Source organism: Lycorma delicatula, chromosome 11 (genome assembly GCF_047948215.1).
Source record: "Lycorma delicatula isolate Av1 chromosome 11, ASM4794821v1, whole genome shotgun sequence".
NCBI classification, from domain to species: Eukaryota; Metazoa; Arthropoda; class Insecta; order Hemiptera; family Fulgoridae; genus Lycorma; species Lycorma delicatula.
The window spans coordinates 80,464,666-80,477,200 of NC_134465.1; the positions used below are offsets into that span (position 1 = coordinate 80,464,666).

General features: G+C 29.4%; 1 protein-coding gene across 1 annotated transcript in view; it reads left to right on the plus strand.

Annotated features, from left to right (window-relative positions):
* rg (A kinase anchor protein rugose) overlaps window positions 1-12,535 on the plus strand; it is a 1,091,579-nt gene that overhangs the window by 569,594 nt on the left and 509,450 nt on the right. Inside the window, exons 12-17 of the mRNA XM_075379107.1 lie at window positions 888-1,028; window positions 2,638-2,774; window positions 5,152-5,365; window positions 7,423-7,645; window positions 10,148-10,481; window positions 11,881-11,989. Coding sequence (XP_075235222.1) covers window positions 888-1,028; window positions 2,638-2,774; window positions 5,152-5,365; window positions 7,423-7,645; window positions 10,148-10,481; window positions 11,881-11,989 — 1,158 coding nt within the window. The remainder of the gene's footprint in view (window positions 1-887; window positions 1,029-2,637; window positions 2,775-5,151; window positions 5,366-7,422; window positions 7,646-10,147; window positions 10,482-11,880; window positions 11,990-12,535) is intronic.

Genomic DNA, 12,535 nt, shown 5'->3' on the forward strand with positions numbered 1-12,535 from the left:
AACGTAAAGAGTATATTGCTTAAATGATATATTATGGTATAAAAACATTTCAAAAAATTAAGGCCATGTCAATTATGCTTTTTATTTCTGTTTGTGTACCATTAAAAAATGCATAAATGCACAATTGAGATGGGTGAAAAATTAAAAAAGTTATGAAAAACAAAGTGATTTAAAGTAAGATGCAAATAGTTGAAGGAGAGGCTTTTCATACGGTACTTGAAGAAAAGGATGTAATTAAACATATTTAGATAATTTGGACATCTAAGTAGTAGAAAGAAGGAAGAAAGAATAAAAAAATGTCTTCAGTTGAGAGATAGAAAAGGGATCAATGGGTAGACCTAGAATGTGATGGGTGGGTGAAGCGAGTAAAATGTTATTGGAGAAGATTTAAGTATGATATTATTTTACATTTTGATGAGGAAATAGAGTTGTAAAGAAAGGCCTAGGTCCAGAATTAACTGGATGCATTAGAAGATGAAGATGATAAAATTAAACTTAAAATAAATTTGTTTGATGATAGTTGAATTGACTTTTGATATTTTATTACCTGAGGTTTATCCCCTTTTTTTTGTAGCTTTATGTGATGTTTTTGTTAAATAGTATATTTTTAGTAAAATTAAGAATATGTTTTTTATTTCTTCTATAATTTCTTTTGTAATTTGAGCCCAGTTTGACTTTTCCTTGATATTGATGTAAAGCTGCATTATTTACTGGAATATTTTTTTACAAGATCTCTTCTTAAAATGAATTTTTTGTATGATTTCCATTTTTATAAAATATTTAATTATTTTAAAAATTTATAAGATTAAGAAATTTATAATTTAATTATTATATATGTTTTTATATTATAATATTTGTTAATATTTTTTGTTTTTTTTCCATTATAGGTTCTTTATGATGGAAAATTGTCAAGTGCTATTGTTTTCATGTATAATCCCGTCGCCACTGATAGTCAACTATGTTTACAGTCTGCTCCAAAAGGAAATGCATCATATTTTGTTCATACACCACATGCACTAATGTTACAGGTATATATTATCATAATTATTAGTATTCAACTAATTGAATATAAGAAAATAATTTACATTTTAAATGCTGGAATAAAAGTAGTAATACCAAGAAAATTAAGTGGGTAATGATGCCTGGTTATTCTAATAACCTGATGTTTTCAAAGAAAATCATTTCCTGGTTATTCCAAGTTGTTCAAATATTTTTGGATTGTTAACTCATTCATTTAGTAACTCTTTTTTAACTGCAACATTTCTATTGAAACATTTCTTTAAATTCATATTTAGTGTTATAAAAAATAAAGAAATGAAGGGTATTTTTAAATTAATCTCTGGTTAAGATTTATAAATAAGCTGATCTCTGTAGCAACATAATGCATATGGAATAGATATCAGCTAAGCTTAAATATTGTCACACATACAGTTAATTTCTACTTCGTTCTGTACCACTCAAGTAGTATATAGTGAAATAAAGAGATGATTTTTGCAGCTCCCACCAGTTGTGAGGCGCATAGTGCTATTTGTTCTTGGGAAACAGAAGAAACATTCTGCAGTTAAAATCCACCTTAGCTGGAAATAGTTTATAATAATAAAAATAATAATGCAATGAGTGATCGTTCTGTGAAAGAATGGTAAAGGAAGTTAAGGGAGGGGTAAACTAATGTGCACAATGAGGAAGGAAGGGGCAAGATTGCATTGTGAGGGATAAACTTATTGAAAAAATTGAACTTTGCATTCGTGATAAACACCGCTTTACAACTTACTGACCTTATTGAAAATTTTCCTCAAATTTCAATTTCCACTTTTTACAAAATTATTACATACAGATTGGGTTTTCATAAGTACTAGGCATGATGGTTACTAAACAACCTGCATGTACCCACAAAACAAAAAGAATAGGAGAAAAATTAACTTTTCTTTAATAATACAAGATTAAAGGAGGTGAATTTTTTGTTGCCATGTTTGAGACGCTGATTTGGTTCATCAGTATTGAGGCAAGACCAGTCAAAACAGTGGCTGAACAAACATACTTGCTGAACAAGCCCAAAAAATTCAAACAAACTAATTTAAACAAAAAAATTTGGCTGCCACGTTTTGAGAAACCATAAAGGAATTTTGTTGGGAGAATTTATGAAGCCGGATACAACAATAACTGCGGATGTTTACTGTGAAAAAGCATAGAATAGTGATACAGAATAAATTGTAAGGAATGCAAATTAATGGAATCCTTTATTTTCATGACAATCCATGACCTCATAATGCCATTAGCATTCAGGGTGTACAAAACAAGTTGGCAGATTTTTTTACCATCTCCCTTACAGCCCTAATTTGGTACAACTGTTTTTCATCTGTTAACAAAATTGAAGAATTCAATTGGCTATTCAACACTTTAAAAGCGAAAATGAACTCATGGGTGGAGTCAACAAATGGATAGTTATTTCATCAGTGCTGTTCTTAAAGAGAGAATAGAGAATTTAATGTCACGATATGACAAGTGCTTGAAGTTGGGAAGGGGGGAGAACTATAATTAGAAGTTAATTTATAAATTGCCCTTGTACAATACATCTTTGGCTGTTTTTTTTACAAATTCTAGTTTATTTATTAAAACTTGTTTTATGTTCTATTTCAGGATGTTAAAGCAGTTATAACACATTCCATCCATAGTACATTAAATTCTGTTGGTGGCATTCAAGTGTTATTTCCATTATTTTCACAACTTGATTTACCTTATGATGGTGTAGATAACAGAAGAGATCCAACCTTATGGTAAGTCATTTTTTTCTTGCTTTATATATTTTTTTTGTACTTAAGTATATTAGAATAATAAGAAAATAAGAGAGACAAGTTTATGACAGAAAGTTTATTGAAGCTTTACTCTTTTTTTGGGGGGGTTATTTTATCTTTAATATGAATCTTTCTTCTTTATAAACATTAAATATAAAGAATAACTTGTACTAAATAGTTATTAAAATAAAATTGAAGAGAGAAAATACTGCTAACATTATACAAAAAAGTAATCTAAAATACTACGTGCATTATGTAGTTTCTGCCTAGTCCTAAATTTCTGTTTGGAAAGAGCCAGCCAGGTGCTTGTGATGCCGATGATGATTGTGTGGGATGTTTTAAGGTAACACTTACATGTCTGTCTGTATTGTTTACGACTGTTACTGGCTTTGAAGTCTTATCAACTATGCTCTGCATGCCGAATTTGCGATCAAAACATTGCATCCTGAAGATGATGACTTTTTTGATCATATTGTATTTACTGATGAGTCAACATTTCATCTTAGTGGAAAGGTTAACACACAATACCTGTATCTTTAGGTCAGATCCCCATGAATTCTTACAATGTGAAAGAGACTTTTCAAAACTAAGTGTTTTCTGTGCAACATTCCAATGGCAAGTATACGAGCTGTTTTTTTTCTAACATGAGCATAACAGGAGTTGTTTATTTGGATATGCTGCATGCATGGCTCTCTCAACTGTAACATAGACCAGAAAATTTTTTTATTGGTAACAAGATTGTGTGTTTCCTCATGGATGTAACTCTTGATGCGATTGGTTGAATGATGTTTTTCCAACAACTAGATCAGTCAGCCTGTTTGACAGCTTTTTTGCAATAGCCTCCAAGATCACCCAATCTCACCTCATGCGATTTTTCCTTTGCGATTTTATAAATCTTGTGTATGTGCCTCCACTACTTGCTGATCTACCTGATTTGAGGCACAGGGTTAAAGCGGTTGCTGCTTCCTTACTCCAGATTTACTGGTTAAACTGCTGGGTCATACTCTCCTATTGGTTGGAAGTGTGTCATGTGACAAAAGATGGTCACTTTTAGTGAGACGCAAGAAGTTTTAATTCACACTTTGCATAATTACATTAATAATATTATTCACAAGGACAGATGCATAAAAATTGAGAAAATTGCTGAAATTTGTAATGAAAGTATTACTGTTCATTCAAAATCCGTGGTAAGCTGAATTATCACAAAACATGTTTAAGCTTGGTTTTCAGATGCTCAACTCAGAATCACTAAAACACCCATATTTACATTTGTACAGAACTTGAACAATAGTTTTTAGAGGGAGGTAACACTTTTAGATGACATAATAACTTATGATGAGATTTGGATTCATCATTTTTTGCTGGAATCCAAATGTCAGGGTATATAATGGAAAAATCAGAGTTTGCTCACCAGGAAAAAATTCAAAACCTATGTGTCAGATGGTAAAGTGATGCTAACTGTGAAGTATAAAGGTCTAACTCATTGTGAATTTTTTGAAAAACAGTGTACAATCAATAGCAAGTACTATAGTGGATGGCTAGAAAATAAAGGGAATTCTGCAATAAGGAGAAAACATCCTGGTTTTCTCTCCAAAGGTGTAATTCTTCATCATAAAAAAACATTCACCTCCATAAGTTCAAAAGAAGACATAGGAAGAAGCTATTCAAAAGTTGGGTTGGGAGGTATTGTCACATCCATCTTATAATTCCGATCTTGCACCTCGGATCTTATTTGTGTGGTCTTCTAGAATAGTTTTTATGTGACACTGAGTTTGGCAGCATGAGTGGGTTAAGAATGTTCAGACAATAAAATAAACAGTTCTTTACTAGTGGAGTAAGAAGGCACTCTGAAAGATAGAACAAGTTCCTAAATGAAGCCGGTTATGTTGAAAAGTACTGTTAGTTTCATTGCCATTGATTAAATAATAAATTTTTTACACTCACTTTTCTTTTTAATTATTAAACCACCTTTGTATTATATTGAAAGAATAGAGAAAGAATCTTTGTATTAGTATGTTTAATAATTGATATCAATATAAATGACCTATTATACATAAATAATTCTTGGAAAATTATTACATATTTACAATTTCTAACCTAAAATTTGAACAAAATATTTTGTATATTATTATGAGAAAATGGAAAAATGTGGGAAAGTTGAGTGAGTTTTATCTTCACGCATAAAAATTGATTTTTAGTACACTGTTCTAGTAAATGATGAATCTATACAAGAATGTTTCTGATGTTATCCCCATCGATTTATATGATTCTAGTTATTAATGCATTTATAGTAACGTAAATTTTATTTACTATTGTATTGTAACTTCTTTCATTATAATATAATTTTTTTTTATTTTAGTTCAAAACTATTAGGTTTCATTTGTGAATTGGTAGAAAGTTCGCCTACAGTACAGCAGCATATGATACAAAATAGAGGATTCCTTGTTATCAGTTATATGCTTCAAAGATCTTCTAGAGATCACCTTACACTTGACGTACTTGCTTCATTCCTTGGCTTAACTAAACACCTTTTAACGTGCCTATCTGCTAATAGTGAATTGCTTCTCAAACAGGTAAATCTACATATTTACTTATTTATTCAATTTTATAAATATTTGTACAGTATGTTAATAGATATAACATAAGTGTTATTGAATTTTTTATTTTTTATGAACATTATTGTATTATAATAACTTGGTATTACGGTCCATAGTAAATTTAACTCATTTGATAGGCAGATTCATCCAGAAAATATTTAGCAAAAACATAAAGCTTGTTGTATCCATCTTAAAATTCTCATCTGTGTGTGGGTTTAAAAATGCCATTTTTAAAAAAAGGATGTTGTAGTTTTCAAAATTAAATGTTATGTTTGGGAAATAAAATTTAACTTATTCCTGATAATTTTTCCCTCTCTATTCATTAATAATAACTATATAAATATACAATTGTTCTATTGGCACTACTGTTTTTACAGCAGTAAATAACAACCTGTATAACAGTGATTGATGTTATGTTCATTGAAGTTGAATCTAAATAAACTTTAAACTATTCAAAAGTAGAGCTTACCTATTTTCTTGAAAAATTCAAACCAAACATTTTTTGAAAACACAGTTAATAGTGATCATCATTGTGCTGTTTTTAACAAACTTCATTAGTTAGTAATCAGAAGCGGAAATTAATCATGGTTGGTTCCAACAAGATGGTGCCATAGCGCACACAGCTAACATGACTTTTTTTAATAAAATGTTTTTGGTGAACGAATTATTTTGAGGGGTTTGTGGCCTACATGATCACCCGACCTGATTCCCCCAGATTACTTTTTTTTATGGGAGGCAGTGAAAGAAGCAGTGTATTGCAACAGACCAGCACAATTGACAAACTAAAAACTGCAATAATGGCGTACATATGAGATATTCCAGTATATCAGCTGGTTAAGGTATTTGAAAACATATTGAAACATGTGAATTGATTGAATTGATTGGAGAGGTCATTTTCAACACCTTTTATAAACTTCCAGTTATTGTAATATCCGTTTCTATGAAGTAATGAAATAAAAGTACAAAGTAATAATTAAGAAAATTTCATCATTACACTTCCATAATTCCAGTGCACAGCAACTTTCCAAATGCTCTGAACAACAAACGAAGGCAACAGAACTGCTTTCATGTAACTTAAAATAAATAACACTTCGGCTTTTGAGAAAGAGCCTTGTTTTGTTTTTGTTGCTGTTTTTATTAAATTATCTAACACTTTAAAAAAAACTCTTCCCACTAATTTCTGTAAAATGTAATTAAAAAATTTTCTTTGTTTATTTCTTCCATGTGTTTATATTTTCAATAACTAATATAAACTTTAATGACATTGTTTTTTTATTTTATAATTAATTGTGTATTTTGTGAGCCTGCTCTGATAAAGTTTTTGTCATATTTTCTCTTGATCCACCGAGCTAAAGACAGGGATAGTTTAATTTTATTATCTGTGAATTAGCATTTCTGATGATATTTATGTACCGATCAAAATAAAGTATTTATTTTATTGCTTTGGGACTGCATCTACTCCTCATATTTGTCTTAATATTATTCTAGAAATACATCCGCACTGAGAATTTATTAATTATGTATATTAATAAAATCTTTTAAAAACATGTTTTATGTAATTGTATTGAGACACATCTTTTCATTTGATCGGATCCAAAATCTGAGCAAATAGAATAATAATGTGTGTCAAGTAACACAATAATTATAAATGACTATGCAGGTATTATGAAGATCAGCCAGATGCATGTATCTTTGGCAGTTAAATCATTTTATTTATAGTCTGGAATTCCAGCATGGGTAGAAATCCTTCAGAACCTGAAACATATGCAGCACGATTGCTAAAAATGAGAAAGACAGCTGTATGGTCTAAATTAATGGATGAATAGTAAATATTGTGACATCCATGCTTCATATAATATTTCAAGTATGTATTAAAGCTAATTAGTAGCAGATAACATTATTGTGATAAGAAATGAAATTTTTTTTAGTACATTTTATTTGTTTTATATGAAAATAATATTTGGAGTATAACAATTATTAAAATTATTTCTGAAAATCTAATCTGAAAATAAAAACAAATAATTTTTTTTTAGTTATTGGATCATGTACTTTTTAATCCCGCATTGTGGATCTATACGCCTGCTCCCGTCCAGACTAAATTATATTCGTACCTGGCTACAGAGTTCCTGGCAGACACACAGATATATTCAAATGTTCGTCGTGTCTCGACCGTCCTACAGACTGTACATACGCTCAAATACTATTATTGGGTTGTTAATCCTCGTGCCAAAAGTGGTATCACACCTAAAGGATTGGGTAGGTTATCTATTTAAAGGTAAAAAATTTATTTAATTTTAAGTAGATATTAGTTTGTATATAATAGTAAACATTTAAATCTAGAAGATTTTGGAAAATCGTTTAGCCACCAATGAGATAAGAATCACATCGAAGGATATCTTACCTCATTGGAGAATTATCTGTTTTTCACATTTTTTCGGTTGAAAACTGGTATGCCATAAGATGTTAATTAAACAATCAGAAATTGAATAAGTTTAAGTTGTTCACAAAGTTTTTTTTAGAATTTAAAGGTAGTAATACTTTATTTTTTTAACAATTTAGTTTTCTCAGGAATTTTGCAGTTCTTTTTTTAATATAAATATATTGGTATTTATTTTAATGCAACATTCTTTATAGACTAAAAAAAGGAGAAATTTTTCAACTTGAACTGAATGTAAAGTTTTTTTAGATGATTTAATTATTTTTCTTTTTTTTGCCATCAACAGTCAGACTTTGTACTGTCACTAGCGTAATGTTATGTTTTCAGATGTCATTCTGATATTGCAAATATTTTTGTGTGAAAATTCTATTGGAAAACTTGTTTCCAAATAGCCTTAATGAATACTTAGCAGTAGTTATTTTGTCATTTCTCTGAATTCTTTTTTGCAATGTTATTTTTTAGATCGTTTGTTGAAATCAATTTTTTATTTATTGTGTTTGTTTTTTCCAGTTGTATTGCTCCAGTGAAATGTTACATTTTGTAGTTAAAATAAAATGAAAATATTTTTTAGGGAGTTGATGAGTTATTCCCCATTCATTTCTGTTCTCTGTTAATTTTTTACTTCAATGTGTAAAGTTTACTGTATGTCCTCAAATATCTATTTTACATATTCCAGTCTTTGTCCCTCTACAGTTTTTACTTTCTATATGTTCCTTTCCACATGCTCACTAAATTTACTAATCCTGGGTGACTTTAATACATTATTCACTAACTTAGTTCATAACTTTACAAAATTCTGCTTTAATTGATCATTTTTCCTTTTTCTTAAAACTTCATTTTGAATCTCATCAACACAACTAATTTTCAGCATCTTTCAGTAACACCACCTTTCAAGGACCTCTATTCTTTTCCTTTCTGTTTCTCATGTTGTCTATGCTTTACTACAATAAATCAGTACACTATAAAAATATTTCTAAAAATTTCTTTCTAATTCTTATATCTACAACTCTACAATTCTTATACCTTAGTATATTTGATACTAGCTACTATTTGATCTCATTTTAACATTAAAGCTCTCCTTGCTTGTAACAGACTATTTTTAATGTCTGCATTACATCACCCATCCTTTGTAATTTTACTACCAAACTAAAAAACTCTACTGCAATATTGAATTCTTCACAATCCTCGATTCTGTTCCTAACTTTTATTTTACTCATATTTCAAACCTACCAATAATCCATGCCACTCAATATTTCTTCTAATTCATATTTCCTTCTTTTTCCTGCTTAACCTCTGGTAATTACCTTTCAGATAATACTTCAGAGGATGAATGAGGATGATATGTATGAGTGTAAATGAAGTGTAGTCTAGTACAGTCTCAGCTCGACCATTCCTGAGATGTGTAGTTAATTGAAACCCAACCACCAAAGAACACCAGTATCCACGATCTAGTATTCAGATCCGTGTAAAAATAACTGACTTTACTAGAAGTTGAACGCTGAAACTCTCGACTTCCAAATCAGCTGATTTGGGAAGACGCTTTCACCACTAGACTAATCCGGTGGGTGCTAATTCATATTTGGTTTAGCCAAATATGAAACAGTGAAATCAGTGAATCATAACATCCTTATATTTTCTCCTTAAATCATTAACTTTGGTCTCAAATTTCTGTACTGGTTCTTTTACATACAAGTTATAAAGCAACATACTCATTTATATTATATTTAAACAATTGCAACTTGATTCTTATACAGATTATAAATAACTCTCTCCCTATATTTAAGTTGAATTTTATTAAAATTTTAAATATCTTGTTCCATTATACATCATCAAATACTGTCCGACTTCCACATAAGCCACATGAGTGGTTTTATTCTTTTTAAGCTCACCTTCTATAATTAATGTGAAGGCCAGAATGGCCTCTTTTGTACCTATTCTCTTTTGAATTAGATCGGGTGTTCATCTGATACGTTTTCTACTATAAATTCTATTCATCTGTAAACTCTCAAAGTAAATATATTTTATATGTGAGATGTTCAGAAAATATATACATATTAATATAAAATGAGAATTTACATATATGCCGCTTGGCTAAGTATCTGATGTAATCTTGCTTGCTTCTCATTCACTCAGTTGGTACTGGGAGCAAATTCTGAAATATATTTTTCATTTTTCATACTTAAAAAAAAGCAATTGGAAATTACTAATAATCAATAAATTTTTGTTTATTTGAAAATATATTGAAAATAAAATATGCATTAAAATTCTTGTATGTTATTATTATTATTATTTCTTATGTTCTAATTAATTTATTTTTTCAGATGGGCCACGTCCAGCTCAAAAAGATATACTGGCTGTTAGAGCACATATATTACAATTTCTTAAACAGTTAATGAAAGTTGGATCTGGTGTTAAAGAAGATGAATTACAGAGTATATTAAATTATTTATCGACTATGCGTGAAGATGAAAATTTACATGACGTATTACAAACACTTATTGGACTTATGAGCGACCATCCTTCTGCAATGGTGCCCGCATTTGATATGAAAAATGGTGTGAGATGTGTTTTTAAATTGCTTGCATCAGAAGGACAATTAATTAGATTACAAGCACTCAAATTACTAGGTTTCTTTCTTAGCAGAAGTACACATAAGTGAGTATCTTTTTCTTTTTTTTAATTATTTAATTTAGATACATTCAACTATAGGAATATTATTTTGTGATTTGTTATTTCAGATTTCTTAGCACGGTGATAAAGTTTATTTATATTCCATATCATTGTGTTATTTTATATAACCAAATCATCAAAAGAGTTTGCAAAACTTTCCCAGTGCTCTAGCTTATGCGTAAAACAATTTCTAAGTGGAAATAATGGATTAGAATTAAGTTTTTAAGTAAAATTTATTTATTTTTAAATAAAACTTGAAATATTATTATTTGGCTTTTAAAATACAAAAATCAAACAGTATTTAATGCCATGAAGTTAATCATTCTATTAAATAAATAAAAATAAAAATTATGACTATTATTATTATTAAATATAACTTTTTAATGATTATAATCATTATTATTAATAATAATATGAAAATAGTGTTTTTATTGGTTTGAATGACAAGATCCAGGAAGCAGGTTTAACCCACAATTGTGAAAAAGATCAAATGTTAGCTTACACATAAAATTTAATTAAAAATAATAATAGAAATATAAAATAATTTATTTAAATTATTATTTTTAAAATTATATTTATTATATATTTATATATTTGAATTATTATAATTAATTTAAAATAATAATAAATTTAGAATATTTATAATTTTATTTAAATATAATATTTTATGTTTACTTAATTCAATGATTCTAACTAAATCGCATGCACATATTGTATTTCATTCATGCTACTTGAGCGCTCCTTGTGTTGATAGAGGGTACTACTGACACAGTATATCCACTTTGTCACTAGTTTAGAGGATTTTGTAGGGTGGGGGTGCGATTTTGAAAAAAAAAATTTTTTTCAAATATTATTTTTTAATTGTTAACAAATTTGCCTAAGAAAAATAAGATCTTAATTAGATGAAATCTTGAGATACTGAGGGTTGTCTTGCTCTACAGTCTCATTCCCTTGACTTTTTAAGTTGAAAATTTAATGGGATCAATGCTCATATACATTGACTAAGCTTGGTCATACGTGGTTTAGTATTTCTGGAGATATAAGTGTGAGACACTGAACACACATGCGCATGCACACATATACACACACATATACAGCACACACACACACAAATTGTTTACTATATCTGTTATTGTTTATTTATGTGCTTTGTTATATGTTTATTAATGAGGTGGTAAATAGACACATTTGAAAAATTATTTATTTAATCTAATATGTTTATGGTGGTTTTTGCTGGTAATTTGAGATATATATATATATATATATAGTAGAAGGAAGATAGATAAGGTTATATATAGATATGTATGTATGTATTGAATGCAAAATTGCAGGATGAAATATCCTAATTTTTCATTAATATTGTATTGTATTTTTTTTACTGTAGGAGGAAATATGATGTAATGAGCCCACACAATCTTTACACACTATTAGCTGAACGCCTTTTATTAAATGAAGAAACTCTTACTTTACCAACTTACAATGTACTGTACGAGGTATGTATATTTATAAACTTTTTTTCATATAATCAATAGTGCTCCCTCTATGAATCATGAGACCTTGCCATTGGTGAGGGGGCTTGAGTGCTTAGTGATACAGAATAGCTGGACCGAAGGTGCAACCATATCGGAGAGGTATCAGTTGAGAGCTAGACTAAGGAATGATTCCTGAAAGAAGGCAGCAACTCTTTCAGTAGTTGTTAGGGGAGTGGGTCAGGATAACTTAAATGGCTATATCAGATCACTCAATCCTCTTAGTACAGCACAGCTGAATGCAATGGAAAACTACAGCTGCTTTTTTTCCAAGAAAACATTGCTCTCTGCATTTTCATATAAAAATGATGGAGGTGCCTTCCTTGGTAAAATATTCTGGAGGTAAACTAGTCCCCTTTTTGGATCTCTGGGTGGGGACTACTAAGGAAGGGGTCACCAGAAAATTAAAAAATAACATTCTACGAGTCAGAGCGTGGAATGTTTGAAGTCTAAAAAAGGTTGGTAGGTTAGAAACTTTAAAGAGGGAAATGGATAGGATAAATGTAGATG